The sequence below is a fragment of the Musca autumnalis genome, unplaced genomic scaffold, assembly GCF_047663935.1.
Source record: "Musca autumnalis isolate F117 unplaced genomic scaffold, ASM4766393v1 scaffold_3, whole genome shotgun sequence".
Classification (NCBI taxonomy): Eukaryota; Metazoa; Arthropoda; class Insecta; order Diptera; family Muscidae; genus Musca; species Musca autumnalis.
The window spans coordinates 217688490-217705803 of record NW_027411866.1 but is presented as its reverse complement, the minus strand read 5'-3'; the positions used below and the strand labels follow the sequence as shown (position 1 = coordinate 217705803).

General features: G+C 38.5%; 1 protein-coding gene across 10 annotated transcripts in view; it reads left to right on the top strand.

The window, feature by feature from the left end:
* Nucleotides 1-17314, top strand: part of LOC141398979 (uncharacterized) — a 52416-nt gene that overhangs the window by 16583 nt on the left and 18519 nt on the right. For 3 of the 10 annotated variants that reach the window (XM_073976839.1, XM_073976842.1, XM_073976840.1), the window contains exon 2: nt 6959-7492. The exons of 1 other annotated variant lie outside the window; for it this stretch is intronic. In XM_073976839.1, coding sequence (XP_073832940.1) covers nt 7135-7492 — 358 coding nt within the window. In that variant the 5' untranslated portion in view covers nt 6959-7134. 6 more of the 10 variants (XM_073976837.1, XM_073976841.1, XM_073976836.1 and 3 more) reach the window with 5 other exon arrangements.

Below are 17314 nucleotides of genomic sequence, written 5' to 3'. Positions count from 1 at the left end.
TATAGGTTCATGCCTTCAAACATTGCGCTTGAAATTTGACGGTATAGGTCAAGGTTTTTATATGGCCCCCATAGAACAGTACCCCCTGTTTTCGGTATTTTGAAGGTTGTGGCCTCAATATCCCACCGAAATGGCTGTAATTTTGTATTTAGCATTCGCTGGGGGCACTAAACTTTCTACCCGAAATTTGTCAGTATAGGTCCACGTTTTGATATAGCCCCCATAGAACGGTACCTTGTCGGTATAAGTAGACGTCTTTGTATAGGGATAGAACGGTACCCAATATCCAACAGAAATGGCTGTAATTTGGTATTTAGTTTTACATATTCCAGAAGAGAATTATCAGTATAGGTCCACGCCTTCATATAGTACCCATTGCAGCGTACTTTCCACCAGAAATTTGTCAGTATAGGTCTACGTTTTGATATAGTCCACTACAACGGTACCTTCCGATGTTGAACATTTGGTATGTAGTCTTTTTTGGGGCTAAACAAACTTCCCCCGGATGTTTATCAGTATAGGTCCAAGTTTTAATATTGTACACATATAACGGCATCTGCCGATTTTCCGTATTTTGAAGGTTTTAGCCGCATTATTCTACAGGAATATGTAAAATTTGGTATGTTGTCTTCGTTGGGATATTCCTGCAAAGAATTAACGGTAAGGGTCCATGTTTATAGCCATCATAAAATGTACATCCCGATTTGCGGTACGTTGATGGTTTTAGCCGTATTATCCTACAGAAATGTACAAAATTTGGTATATAGTCTTCGTTGGGGATGTACAGCATTCCTGTCATTAATTGTCGGTATAGGTCTACCGATTTGACTAACCGAAATTAAAGGTTTGGTATTTAGTCTTCGTTGGGGGTACATTTTTCCGTAGATCCTAAAATATTTGCAAAATTTATTTTTATTTTCGCGGAAAATAAAAAAATAATGAAGAAATCTTGGGGTAAATTTTATTTATTCTAATTCAGAGTCCTTAAAAATCTCTAAAAAATAAATAAAAAATACGTACAAAATCTATACAACGCATAGACAAAGGTGAGACCAAAATTATAAAGATTGGGTTCATTGCATGCTTTTTACAGCAACAACAAAAGACGAAAACTTATTGTTGAAATTTATTTCAAAAATATATATTTTGGTTTAATGAGAAAAATTAGAGAAATATTTTTGGGAGTTATTCTACTATTTCGCTAATTTTCCATACAAAACCTGAAGTATTTTGCTAAAACTATTACAAGGAAAATAATTTGTCATCGTGGAAGTATATTTGCTTTTTGCGATAAGCAATAGAAATAAGTAGTAGAGCGTAATAATGAAATTACAACCAAAGAAAAAACACAAAAATTAAAAAGCGTGTAATTCGCGAATCCCTTTAAATCATTTGAGGTGCATGTGCTTTTCGGATACAGGGAGTCCATGTCTATCAATATGCATGGATTTTCCCATGTTTTATTCAGCGGCCAAAGTGTGCCATCAGTTGCATCTTACTATTCAAAAACCTTCAAATGGGCAAAAATTACGCAATGTGCATATGATTATAAGGTGCATCCGATTTCAATGGCTGCCTATTAAAAATACGTCAATATAAATTATTTAAGACAGATTCGTCAGGAACTGCGGATGTGCCACCACATTCTATTTTGGGATAAATAGGGATATTACTCCCGAATCTTTGTAATTTGTGACACACATTTTTGGCAAATATAATAATCGCGTATAAAGGATTACATTTATGTGAAAATAATCAAAGAAAATCGCGGTTCAATTCGCGGAATTGTCAAAATATATTTTTGCAGATTTTCCTACTTTCAAGGTATCTATATCCGGCGTTTTAGTGGATGGATTCGAAAGCGGAAGGGCTTATTAGATCCGGCACGTAAAAAAACTAAAATCACGCGGGGTTCAGGGGTACCTGTACGACAGTTGTAAATTTTAAAGCCAAAAATGCACCCTATAATTATAAGAAAAATTCGAAAAACACTGAAATCAAAACTTCAAAATGTCAGCATCGATTTTAGGGGGATGCAGTGTATATATCGAAAAGTCATGCACTAGAACCATGTTGCCCAAGGGGTATTCTTTAGTTCTCTCTTTGAGCACAGGTTTGAGTTTTGCGTGGTTTGGCCAGAAATCAAGAAAGAACACAAAAAAACTTGTTTACTTCAACATATTTTTCCCATTTTTTTATATTACCACCAACGCAGCTTCCACGAAAATTATTTGTTATGGTCCATATTATGAGATGGTCCATATTATGAGATCAAATAATATAAATATACTAGCTGAACCCGGTGCGCTTAGCTACCCCTTTAGATTGATATGCATTTGAAATTTTATGGATTTTTTTGAAATCAGAAAGAAATCAAATTCAAAAGTTTAAATTAAAGTATTTATTGTAATGATTTAGGATATACAATGTTTTTTGTTTTTCCTTTAGGAGCGTAAACAAACAAATCGGCCGATCTACCAACACGTGAACTTGCAACGTAGAACTGACCATGAGAAAAGCAAGAACATGCTAAATTTAGGCCGCATACACGAAGAGTCTGTCCTTGGGATTTATTTATAGTCATTGCAAATGTCAAACGTACAGGAAACTGGAATCTTTTAAAATTGAAGGGCGTTTCTGTTGCTATTAGCAATAGCAGTTCATCTGAACCTATATACTTCCCAGTAATAATCGTTGCCTCAATTAAATAGTTGTGTAGTTTTTTTACTGTTAACCTTGTACCATTGCAAAGGCGAGGTGGGTCTATGTTTATTAATAAAATAATAGGAACACCAACTTTTAGCACTAAATTCAACTGGATCAATGGATTTGTACGTTCGTGCATTTCCTCAAATTCTATTGACTGAAATTCTTTCAATATAATTTACCAATTTGTTTTGTAGACCAATTTCCGCCACATATTCCAAATTTCATTGAAAGTGGGCTTACATAGGGTGTTTGGTGCATCAAATACATGAAATCGGCCGAAAATATAAATGGGAACTATATGTAAATCTGAACCGATTTCAATATAATTTGACAATTTTTTTTGTAGATCAATTTCCGCCACATATTTCAAATTTCATTGAAATTGGACATACATAAGGTGTTTATTGCATAAAATACATGAAATCGGCCAAAAATATAGGTATATGGAGGTATATCCAAATCTGATCCGATTTCATTATAATTTGGCAAACTAATTTCTAGGATCAATTCGTCAAAGATTCCAAATTTCGACAAAATTGAACATACATGGCGTGTTCGGTGTAGAAAATACATGAAATCGGCCGAAAATATATGTATATGGGAGCTATATCCCAATCTGAACCGATTTCAAAATAGCTTGGAACATTTATTTCTGCAATAAATTCCGTCACACATTCCAAATTTCATTGGAATTCGGCATACAAAACGTGTTTTATGCATCATATGCATTAAATCGGCCGAAAATATATATCTAAATCTGAGCCGATTTCAAATTACTTTGGCAAATTTATTTTTAGACCTAATTCCGTCACACATTCCGAATTTGAAGACTGTATCGATAATCGTTCGTTAGATATCAGCATACAAAGTCTAAATTTTTTGGAGGTACCTTGCGATCCTGAGGCTATATCTCCAGATCGGGGCAGAATTTTTAAGAATTATATAGCCTGTGACGCTTTCAGGCCATGTGGTAATATACTCTGAAAGTTTCAGGAAGATCGGTTCAGCGGTTTTTGAGTCCATAAACTTCAAACAAACAAACGTACAAACATTTTCCTCTTTTATAGATATAGATACCGCACAAATTTCATTGAAATAAATATGGGAGCTATAGCCAAATCAACACCGATTTCAATAATTATTTCTACACCAAATTTAGTTACACATTGGACATACATAGCGTCTTTGGTGCATCAAATACATGAAATCGGAAGAAAATATATATAGGAGCTATATCCAAATCTGAACCGATTTCAATATAATTTGGCATACTCATTTCTACAACAAATTTAGTCACACATTTCAAATTTCATTGAAATTGGACACACATAGTGGGTTGGGTGCATCAAATACATGAAATCGGCCGAAAATGTATATAGGAGCTATATCCAAATCTGAACCGATTTCAATATAATTTGGCATACTTATTTCTACAACAAATTTAGTCACACATTCCAAATTTCATGGAAATCGGACATATATAGCGTGTTTGGTACATCAAATACTTGAAATCGGACGAAAATATATATGGGAGCTATATCCAAATCTGGACCGATTTCGATATATTTTGGCACAATTATTTTAAGGCTAAAATTCATCACACATTTCAAATTTGGAGTCTGTATCTGTAACCGTTCTATAGATATTCGCATACAAAGTTTAAATTTGTTGGAGGTACCTCCAATTCTGATGCTATATCTCCGGATCAGAGCGGAATTTCGAAACTTTTTATAGCCTATGTTACTTTCAGGCGATGTAGTAATATACCCTGAATATTTGAGCAAGATCGGTTCAGCGGTTTTTGAGTCTATAAATTTCAAACAAACAAACAAACAAACATACAAACATTTTTCTATTTTATATATATAGATTCATATTTTATAAAATATATTAACAGTTCGCGACTTATTAAATGGTGAACCTCAACTTCAACGATTGTAAAACTTTTTTAAATATTACCATATATATTCTTAATCAGCGTAAAATTCTAAGTCGATTTAGCCCTGTCCGTCCGTTCGTCTGCCCGTCTGTCTGTCCGTCCGTCTGCCGTCTGTTGTAATAACGCTATCTTCCGAATGAGTTGAGCTACACGTCTGAAATTTCGTACACATGTGTTTTTGCTCTGAACATAGATCAAGTTCGAAGATGGGCTATATCGGTCAACGTTTTGGTATAGCCCACATATAACGGTACCGCCCGATTTCAGATATTTTGACATTTTTAGCCACATTTTCAAACCAAATTAGCTATGATTTGACGTTTATGGTTCCCAGTGATCAAGAAACTTCTTCAGTAAAAAATATGGTCATAGGTCCACGTTTTCTTATAGCCCCCATATAACGGTACCGCCCGATTTCCAGTATTTTGACGTTTTTAGCTATATTTTTTGGCCGCTGCAATTTGGAATTTAGGGTTCTTAGTGATCAAGAGACTTCTCCACAAAAAATTATGGTCATAGGTCTACGGTTTCAGCTATTTTGACGTTTCTAGCCAAATTTTCTGACCGAATTAGCTATAGCCAGCGACCAAGAAACTTATCCACCAGAAGTTATGGACATAGGTCCACCTTTACTTATAGCCCTCAGATATTTTGAAGCCCGATTTCAGATATTTTGAAGTTTTTAGCCACATTTTCAGACCAAATTAGCTATAATTTGGCATTTAGGGTTTCTAGTTGTCAAGTAACTTCTCCACCTTAAATTGTTGGCATAGGTACTTTCGCAACAGAAAGAAAACAAATAATTCCATATTAGGTTAGAGTATTTCATAGTGGAGGGTATAACTTAACTTGTTTTTTCTTCTGTTTTTAACACGTCTGACGTTTTTTTTGTTCGTTTGTAAACTATTTGTATATCAAATGCATTTTTTCCATTCTTTGCAGTTTTATATATTTTCATTTAATTCCATGAATCATAAGTTGTCTAGTATTCCCTTCGATAACACTGTGCAACATTTTTATGGGAATCTTGTGCAAACAATTTGAGCTGAGGATTTTTTGAAAGTACAGTCCTAAACGACAAAACCCCTAGTTGGGTTTTGTTGTGTCAGATCCAGCTTGGATTTTATGGCCCCATCTAAACAAGGTTAAATATTGACATTTTAAAGCAATTCTGGGCTATATCTCTGAAACCTAAGTGAATCTTTATTTGACCACTGAAGCAAATTCATAGATAAGTGCAAGAGTACAATATTTTCGGAAATAATGAACTCGAAAAACTACATTTATTGCCTCAAATTTTATAAAATATCGAAAATTTCGCACCATATCTCTAAAACCGCTAATTTTTTCTTAATGTTTTCTTTTGGAAAAATATTCGCTGGAATGTAATACACAACCTTTCAGAACATACCATTGTTTTTATTATATTTTTCAACAACGATTTAATAAATATGTCAAAAATGGAGTTAAATCCGAAATGCGAGAATAAAATGTTGGTGTGAACTGTGTTTGAAATACGTGTTGTAAAAGATGTGATGCAAAATACCGCTGAAACCACATGAAGTAAGCATTTTTGAGTTTCAGAATGTTCTAAAGAATTGTTGAGAACTTTATTTGGAAGATTTTTGCAAAAGGTTACATAGTTAAACTCCCAATATTTTAGCCGATACTGACCAGAATTTCAGTAATTATGTAAAATTTTCTATATTTTATAGATTTTGATGCCCTAGATAGAGTTTTTCTTATGCGGTCTGTTCAAAAGATAAGTTCTAGAAGCTTAGGGCTACAATATTGCCAAAGACAGCAAGACCAAATTCCTAATCGTTTCTGAGATAAAGGTCCGATAAATGCAAAAAGCTGTAGTTTTAGCCCGGTTTAGATGAGGCCATAAAATCCGAACTGGATCTGACAGGACAAAACCCTACTAGGGTTTTTGTAGTCTCTATATGTACTTTCAAAAAATGCATACTAGAAGTTGTTTGCATTTTCGGTGTTGCAGATTATAATCTGCATTAATCTATCTTTGCAATAGAATGCAAGGCTAGAAAACAGACCTGCGATTAAAGTATAACGAAAGCAAATATAAATATTTATAAAAAACCAAAATAAACGCCAAAGAGAAAAAAACAAAACTGAAAAACGTAATCTGTTTGATGATAATTTCTAAAAATCTCACTCGAATTTGTTTTGAGCCTATTACTGTTGACTTATTATTGAATGCCACGATCTTTATCTCCTACTCTCACACTTGCAAAAAGGAAAACGTAAAAATGCTAAATTGTTTATAAGGGGCGAATATTCTGACTTTAGCTGTTAGTATTGATAATACTTGCATTTGTAACACAATAACTTGGACTATCTCAAACGCTGGACGTGTGATTGAGGAGGTGCAATAGAATTTGTAAAACGAACTCAAGATACGCAAAGAAAACAAAATAACAACAAAAGAAAACAAAATATTAAAAAAATATAAATATTAAACAAATATGCCAGAAGAATATATAAAAGTGGTCCAAGATCCCCAAACAAAAATATGGAAATCTATCAACTATCCATATGGAGATGTTGCAAAATTGTCATTGGGTGAAAAATTCCTGCAGAAAATGCGTTCCATAAATTCAAATAAAATCATCGATCATTTCTACGATAGAAATGTAGTGAAGACAGCCAAAGAAGTGTACGAACAATCAATTATAATTGCAATAAATTTAAAACGTTCGGGTATTAAAAAAGGCGATTGTGTAATTTTCTATTCAATGAATAATGAATGGATATCGGTATTGTCATTCGGTTGTTTTCTAATCGGTGCATTACCCAACTATTGTGAGGTGCACTTAGATGAAGGTGGGTGGAATTGAATTCAATTAAAAATCTTAAAGTGGAAGTAGAAAAATGAATACAGAATTGTCAAGTGTTTTCTATTCGAAGTACATTATATATGATGTATACAATAAAGGTGTAAGTACAAGATACACTGTGCAACAAGACTTTTATGCGATGTAAAATTCCTTTTGAAGATGAAAGCCCTTTGTGAGTATATTAAGAACCCAAAAGGAAATTTTCGCCATAGGTAAATTTTTTAAGATATCGCGTGATGAATTTTTTTAAATGTCCCTTATAATGCTTGAGAAAATAGGTGTATATATCTGTTAGGCGTTATTGTAGTTTCATTTTGATTTTACATGTCTTAAGTCAAATCGAATGCCGTATATTTTCGTAGAACTTTTTATCCTTGTAACTCCTATCCTTTTCGTCGTTTCTTTCTTGAACCATAGTAAAAGCATCAAAAGATGGGATTTTACAGAAAAAAATATTTGTTCAGAAAAAAATATGTTTTGTGTTTGTATATTCCAACAAACAATAAATAAAAAATATACCAAAACACAGAACAAAAACAGGATAAATGTCAAAAAGAACCATTAAAACTGGACAATATCGATTAGCCGTACCTAAAATGTCCTGAGCAAAATTTTTGTAGAATATTTGGATGCTTTGAAATCCAATCTTGTGGTACTTTTACTATGGTACAAGAATGAAAGGACGAAGAGGATATGGAAGGAATTAAGTTACAAGAAAAAAATGGTCTACTACAAAAAAAAAAAACGATTCGGCATTCGATTTGTCTTAAGACATGTAAAATCAAAACGAAGCTACAATAACGCCAAACAGAAATATAAAGCCACTAGCAAAGTGCCCGCAACTTCGTATGCGGAAAGGATATAAAAAAAATAAACAATATATAATATGGTAATTGCGAACACTAATACCAATTTTAATCACTATTTATTTTTATTTTAGTACTGTACGTACCCCTTTAGTTCGATTTTCGAAAAGATCAGCCGTATCTCACCCTTACACATTAACAGCGAGATCAACGTTGAACACCAATACTTACCCTAACTCAAAACAAGTGAGAAAAGGTTATAGTCGGTACGGGGCCGACTATGTGATACCCTACACCACTACCTCTGTGCACAATCTTTTCACTCGAAAACATTTCTTTTAGGGAGATACGAAAGTTTTCACCTATCTGGCTTTTATACCAAATGACGTAAGGCGAACTAAACCAAAATAATTAATATTTAATTTTATATTTGACTACTATCGACATCACCAACATCAATAGGCTTCTATCTCTGTGAGAAAATTTCGTGATGATCTGATCAAAATTCCGACCGAAAAAGTGGAAAAAAGGGATGCATTGCCGACTATTGCGGTATCTCTATTATTTGACCACCGACGCCAACCTACTTTGCATAATTTTAAATATAGGATTTTCTACTTTCTTAGTCAGGCTCTGTTTTTAGAAGGTCCCCAACCAAAGGTATGACATCCGTCATTATTATTAAAATCGCAAAAATGAAAAGTTGGGTTCTATTAGCGACTAATGCGATATCTTCGTTATTTGACCACATACGACAACCTACGTTACATCGTTGCAAAGGCGATATTTTCTACTTCCATCGCCAGGTTTTGCTTTTTGTATACCCTTATAGACTCTGTGATATTTGCTTTGGAATAAAATGTTGACTTTTTCTCCAAATACATTTTTTGCTCATTCCGACCCCTAAATATTAGCCGACCATGACCAAAATCAATAGGCTTCTTCTCCTGTGAAACCCCCACAAACCCACGAAATTTCGTGACGATCCGATCAAAATTGCGACCTGTAACGTGATTTCCAAAAAATTGGAAAAATGGGATGTATTACCGACTATTGCGATATCTCCGTTAGTAGGTCACCTACGCCGACCTAGTTTGCATTATTGTTGTATATGCAAGAAATCGCTACAAAGGCACCACTTGCATATACGTCGTCTGCCCTTTGTTGATTACTGGCAAGAGAATTTGTATTAGCCATCTGTTTATTTTCTTTTCTTATTTTTATTTATTTTTTATTCTTGTATACTTTATTCATTACTCTATGGTTTTCTTTAGCTCTCGCTCTCCTTCTCTGCCTTTGGTTGTCTCACTTGCCTTTGCCTTTTTTGTCCCAATTGTTGTCCCAAACAGGTTTTTGTGCACCTTGCTCCGTGCACGGACATCAATCGCTATTTCTATTGAAACATAACAACCAAAGCGCAAAGAAGCAAAGCAGAGCATTAAAATCGTGTTGTTTTAAACCGAAATAAGAAAAAAAGAACGAGATTGAATTCTGATTTTTGTTTGTCATATTTACAACTCCGGGCGCATTTGAAGCGAGTTCTATTGTTATCCGGAGAGTCATACGTACATTATAAATAAATTGAATTGCCTTAAGAGCGAAACCAGAAGTGTTTTTATTGTTCCTTGCCTCGAGGCAGAAGTGTTTCCCCCGACGAAGAAACGAAAATAGCCCGTTGGTTTGTAAGCCACCAAGAGGAATTGTCCCATCAGCTGAGAAGGAGATATCGACAGCTCCCTGAATCCGAGCTGCAAGAAACGGTGAGTTTCCGCTAATCCGAGTGTTAGGCCGGCAAATCAAGCTGACCCAGGTTTGGTCTTTGGAGGTTGGCTTTCGTGCTGTTGAGGGTTGGCCCCAACATCTGGTCCTTAGAAGCCGTTTGAAAGAAATATAACCAGGAGAAGGAGCCCTAATTGATAACAACAGTGAGTACACAAACTTGGTTTAAAATAGTTGTGTTATATTGGTGAATAAAGTGGCTTGGCGGCTAGAACTTTCTCGCAAGAAAACTGTTAAATTTATCATTATTGGGTAACAACAGTGGATGACTCAGGAGTTACCGTTGTTACGGTATTTGGAGATTCCATTCGTTGTTGTTTTTGTTACATTATTGAGGGGGACTCCTGTTCCTTTGTGTTGTTGTTACTGGCATATAGGGAATTCCTTCCCTGTTGTTGTTGAGTGCTTGAACTGGCATTTTTTGCATTTGCCGGCATTAACGATCTACCTCAGCGACGATTTGAATTTTATGGAACATTGTTGTTGTTGGCCTTTTGGTAGTTTGACGGCTTGCTAGTTGCCGTTGCTGCTTCTGTGCGGTTGAATTGCTGCTGCGCTATCTCTGTGGCTGTTGATGTGGCCGACGTTTAGCACAGTGCGCTGGTGTACTCTGTCTCGCTGAGTGCATTTTTTGTTGTTATTGTTTGTTGTGCGCACATATGGTGGTGCGGAGTATGGATTATTATTCTGTTACTCTTTGACATGATGAGCAAATTTTTCATAAGAGCAAATATGCGAGTGAACTAGGCAAAGAGAAATTGCAGTCTTTGGTGAATTTGTCTTGTTGTTATCTTTGCCGTTGGACACCAATTAAGTGGTTGGTACAAACGTTCTTATGTGAACAATTAGCTCTCTTACTCGTTGGGGTAAAAATTATACACAAATTTAGAAGCACTGTGGTGTGCAGCAGCGTTTGACGGAAATGTTTGATGTTTTTTTGGAAAACATAGGCGCTTAATAAAACGAGTTAAAACCAAGTGAAAGTATTTTATGATAAATTGCTTTACTCTTACAACCAAAGCTGTTTGGTATAGAGGAAGTTGGTCTGTTGGTACAGACGATAAAAATATTTTAAATTCGTCGAGAACTTTGGAAAGTTAAAAATTGTCTCCCATAAAATATATGAATAATATGGTAAAACATTACAAAGAATATTGAATGTTTACATTGTCTTGCACAGTGGGGTGAATATTGGTGACGTTGGAATTGTATCACAATTGAATGAGAACCAAACAAATTATAAAGAGCCTTTGTCAATGGCTTTTAAGATAAAATTGGTGAACTGTTTGGAAGATTTTGCCACTTCTTGTTGAAGAAAGATTGGGGATAAATTGATTTGTCGCAATTGTAATGCATTATTGAATTGTCTCATGGTGCGAAATTGTCTCTGGCGTTACTAAACTCTTAAAATATATATATGCTGGACAAGAATTACTTTGGTATTTGATGAGCTGTTGTCGCACAGTGGGTTCTGGTAAACGATATTCAATTTGTCTCATTAACGGGTTGACCGGTTAAGACTACTTGTGGTTTGGTCTTGTATAAAGATATTTTGTGGGCTTTTTGAGAAAAGATATCACGTTGTAGTACGAGGGAGTTTTGGAAAACTGGTGTTGTTTCGCACAATTGAATTTGTTTGTGCGAATAATTGAAAAAATTTTGAATTGAATGCAAATAAAATTGGAGATTGACTCACTGGCGAGAAGTTTATATTGCTCGATGAGTAGGTGTAGAAAATAATAACTGGCTCATTAAGGGTATTTTTGTCACACAGTAGTTATTCCTACTTTGTGTTGCTTTCTCGAGAACAAGGTTGGAATTTTGAGTGCTTTATCGATATCGTCAAGAAGTTTGGAATTCTCGTATCTTAATCATTCATCATTGTGGTCTCTTGTTCATATTGTGGTCTCGGGTAGAGATTTGGGAATTGTTGTCTCTTACTCGTATTGTTGTCTCGTGGGGAAATTTGCTATTTTCATCACTTGCTCATATCTTTGGGAGTTTCTGTTTGGTTGTCTCACTGCGGTTTAGTTAGAAATGTCTATGGAAGACTTTTTGCTTCAGTGTGACGAAATTGCCTCATGTGAGGAAAATCTCGAGGCAGCTGATGCCTCAATTTATAATGACTCAGCGATTGAAGCTGAAAAGACTGAAATACAAAGATTATGGGCAGAATGGAAGGAGGCGTATAAGAGCTGCGCTGCAGATCCGGAATGTATGAAAAAGAATAAGGATGTTCTGAAAACAAAAAAGAAACTGGCTCACCAGAGCTACATCAAATGTATTAGCATATTGGGAGACTGGAAAGAAAAGATAAAACGAGGCCCGGCTGTTTGCAGTCAGAAATCGTCTTCCTCAGTTACTGTTCCACCTTGCGATACGGAGGTCTTTCAGGGGGACTATATATCGTGGCCTAGTTTTCGTGATTTGTTCACGGCCATTTACCTCGACAATAAGAAACTCAGTTCGGTAGAGAAGCTCTACCATCTGTTTCAGAAGACGAGTGGTGAGGCGAAGGAAATCATTCGTCACATTCCCTTGACCTCCGAGGGTTTAGCGATTGCCTGGGACAACTTACGGAGTCAATACGATAATAAGAGAATATTAGTTAATTCCCAGTTGAGGATCCTTTTTAATTTGGCTCAGTGCGGGCAAGAAACCGCAAGTGGCCGCAAAAAACTACAGAGAGACGTGACGAATTGCATTTCGGTCCTAGAGTTGTATAAGATTGATGTGAAATCGTGGGACCCAATTTTCGTTTACCAATGTTCCTCTAAAATGCCAAAACTGACGCTTTCTCTGTGGGAGCAATCGCTAACCAATAAAACTGAAATGCCTCAATGGGAGGATTTAAACAAATTCCTCACGGAGAGGTTTCAAGCTTTGGAGAGTGTCGCGGATATTACTGGCTCAAGCGGTAATCATTCGAATCAGGGGTCTAGGCCGAAGTTCAATCAATATGATAAATCGAAGCAATATAGAGTGCACCACACGAAAGTAAGTGACCACAATTGCAATTTATGTAAGGGAAATCATCCCTTGAAATCATGCCCCAAGTTTCTGAGTATGCCTTTTAGAGGGAGATTGAATGTGGTAAAGAGGGGAAACAAGTGCATAAATTGTTTGGCTCAAGGTCATAGGGCAGAAGAGTGTAAGGCCCAGACTTGTTCAAGGTGTAAAGGAAAACATCACTTGCTCTTACACAAGGAAAAGGATCCACAAAATAATGACTCGAATAGGGGTGGATCTCCAAATCTTTCTCAGGCGCCGACTTCGGTTGCCAATGTGTCCTCTGGTCCCATGGGCCCCTCAAATGGTCGTAATTTTCACACATATGTCTCAAATAGGACAATGCTGGCCACAGCATGGGTGAATATTTTGAAAAATGGCGTTTCATACAAAGTCCGCGCATTAATAGATCCTTGCTCGGACGATACATTTATTTCGTCACGTATTCAGAGAAGGTTGAGGCTTCCAACAACTGCCGTATCGGCGGAGATTTCGGGATTAGGAGGGGGATATTTAACCAAGTGTTCCAAGATTGCCTCGGTGACAATTGGCTCGCTTAAGAACACGTCTTTTTCTCTTGATCTGGAAGCCTTTGTTGTCCCACAGATTTCGGGGGATATTCCTACACAGCCTCTGGATAAGATTTCTGTTGAAGATCTTCCGGATCTGGACTTTGCTGATCCTAAGTTTTTCCAAAGTGGCCCAGTGGACGTCTTACTCGGTGGGAACATCTACCCCATTATTTTACTCAATGGAGTCAAGAAGAATATCCTTGGTTCTCTCTTGGCTCAAGAGACGGTGTTTGGCTGGATACTGACTGGCCCAGCTACAAAGTTAGTCAATACCCGGGTAATCAGCGTGTCTCATTGCACAAAAGTAGAAGTGCAGAATCAATTGTCCAGGTTTTGGGAGATCGAGGAGGTTCCCAAAGTGCCTGTGGTATCTTTTGAGGATCAGCGGTGTGAGGAAATTTTCTTGTCAACGACGACTCGTGGTCCTGACGGAAGGTACGTGGTGGACTTGCCCTTTCGGTCAGATTTCCCCATTTCGTCTTTCTCCAAATCAAGTCGATACGTGGCCCTTTCTCAGTTTTTGCGCAACGAGATGTCGCTGGTGCGCAAGCCAGAACGTAAAGTCGATTATGATGGCGTAATTTCAGAATATTTGTCTCTGGGGCATATGGAGAGGGTTGAAGGGTGTGTAAACTATCAAGATTGCTATTACTTGCCTCATCACGGCGTATTTAGACCCGATAGTGTCACGACGAAGTTGCGGGTTGTATTTAATGCCTCATGTCCTTCCGCGGACGGGAAGAGTTTGAATGATGCGCTTTACGTTGGACCAACACTGCAAAAAGATATTGTCTCGTTGGTTTTGAATTGGCGCATATATAAATACGTTCTGAACGCTGATATTACCAAAATGTATCGCCAGATATGGGTTAATCCTAGGCATACAAAATATCAGCGAATTTTATTCAGACCTTCCCCGGAGGAGGAAATCACGGATTACCAGTTGAAAACAGTTACATTTGGCGTCAACTGCGCCCCCTATTTGGCCCTTAGGACGCTTTTGAAGCTCGCCGATGACGAAGAGTATCGTTTTCCTATTGGCTCAAAGATCTTGCGTAACAATATGTATGTCGATGACGCTTTGGTTGGCGTTCATACGGTTTCGGATGGGGTAAATTGTCGCGAGTCACTTATTGGTATTCTACGGTCGGCTGGTTTTGAGTTAAGGAAGTGGACTTCCAACTCTAGGGAGATTTTGAAGGGACTGCCTCGGGAACATCTGTTGAATGAAGAATTTCTCGAGCTGGGTGACAAGAGTTCAGCGAAGACGTTGGGTATCCGCTGGAACGCTTCCTCAGACAGCTTCTACTTTGTGATGGAAAAAATCGAGGAGAGAAGTTCTTACTCTAAAAGGCAAGTACTTTCGATAATTGCCAAAATTTTTGACCCTCTGGGATGGTTGTCTCCAATCGTGGTGACGGCCAAGATTTTTATGCAACAGTTGTGGCTCGACGATATCGGATGGGATGATCCTTTAAAGCCACTGGCCCTGTTGAATTGGAAAAATTTTGTCTCAAATTCGAAAGGAATTGAAGAAATCAGTATTCCTCGCTGGGTGGAATATTCCCCAAATTGTAGCATTGAGATGCATGGCTTTTGTGACTCATCTGAGTCTGCATATGCGGCTGTATTATATCTAAGATTAGAAGTCGGAAGTTGTATTGTCTCGAATTTGCTTGTGGCAAAGTCTAAGGTGGCTCCTTTAAAGAAGATATCGTTGCCTCGCTTGGAGCTCTGTGGTGCTCTTCTTCTGGCTGAGTTGGTTGATTCTGTGGTTCCACGGTTAGATCTTCCTAAGGCTCCGTTGAGGGCGTGGTCTGACTCAACTATAGTTCTATCTTGGCTCAGGAAACCGTCCTATAGTTGGACCACCTTTGTGGCAAACAGGGTGTCCTCTATTCATGAAAAAGTAGGGAGTAATTGGCATCATGTGCCTACAACCGATAATCCGGCAGATCTGGCAACCCGGGGGCGGACTCCTTTAGAGCTAAAGGAGTGTCAGATGTGGTGGCACGGACCAAGATGGCTCACGAGGGATAAAAATGAATGGCCCTGTGATATCCTTATACCCGAAACCACCCTTGAATCGAAGCCAATGAGGGTACATCTTGCTCGATCTGCCGCCGATGACGATATTCTCGAGAGGTTTTCTCGTCTTTCCACAGCGGTCCACGCTGTTGCCTACGCATTCCGCTTTGCTCGCCTAACTCACCCTGACTCGAAAAAGGTGACTCACTTCAAATCTATGCGGCTATCAGCAGAGGAAATCCGCTTCGCTCGGTACCGGTTAATGTCTATGTCTCAAAGGATGTACTTTCCCGTGGAATACGATTGCCTCAAGAATGGTCGACGGTTAGATTCCGCAAGCCCGCTCCTTTCTCTAAATCCATTTTTGGACAAGGACCAGCTCATTCGGGCAAATGGGCGCTTAGGCAACACGCTCACCTTACCATATGATGAGAGGCATCCGATCGTGCTGGCATACCGTAGCAAGTTCGCGGAACTCTATGTTGACCATGTTCATAGGTTAACGAATCATGGTGGGATTCAGCTCACTCTGGCTACGACCAGACTCGAATGCTGGATAGTCAGAGGCAGAAACCTGGTAAAGGCCCGCTATAGGAGGTGTGTGAAGTGCGTTATGGCCCAGAAGAAGCGTCAAATACAGCTGATGGCCGCCCTTCCTCCGGAGAGGACGACGTTTGGCAGACCATTTTCTACCTCGGGTGTTGACTTCGCTGGCCCTTTCGAGCTGAAGACGTTCAACGGTCGGGGTTGCCGCATTTCGAAAGGCTATATATGCCTGTTCGTATGTTTTGCCACAAAGGCGATCCATCTGGAACCGGTGAGCGACCTCTCCACCCCCGCTTTTTTAGCTGCGTTGTCCCGCTTCGTGTCTCGCCGTGGGTGTCCACTTCACCTTTACTCAGACAACGGCAAAAACTTTGTTGGTGCAGATCGAGAGCTTCGTGCTGCCTTGTCGAAAGTTGTCTCAGAGGTAAAAGATGAAGCCGTGACGAAGTACGGGCTACAAAAGTTGGAGTGGCACTTTATACCTGCCTCCGCGCCCCACATGGGTGGGCTTTGGGAGGCAGGTGTAAAAAGCTGCAAAAGTCATTTGAAAAAGATGTCCGGACAAGTGAGACATACGTTTGAGGAGTTTGCCACAATTCTGGCAGGCATCGAAAGTTGTCTCAACTCTCGTCCGCTTACACCCTTGTCGAATAACGTGGACGACTTGGGTGCACTGACTCCCGGTCACTTCCTCATTGGGGGACCATTACTCTCTCCTGCAGAACCAGAGCAGATGGAAAGTGTCTCATTACAAAACCGTTGGCGTCGGTTGAAATTTCTTACCCAAGAGTTCTGCAGACGCTGGAAAGCCGAGTACCTCCGAGAGCTGCACAAACGCACCAAGTGGAAGAGGTCTCAAGGTGACCTGCAGATCGATGACTTGGTGGTGCTCCACAGCGACTCCATGGCCTCCAACGATTGGCGGCTTGGTCGGGTGATAAAGTTACACCACGGCCCGGATGACCGGGTCCGGGTGGTGGACCTGAGAACGCAGAATGGGGTCATATCTCGCCCCATCCATAAACTGGTCCTCCTTCCTCGTTCTGAGTAGTTCTTACGCACCGTCCA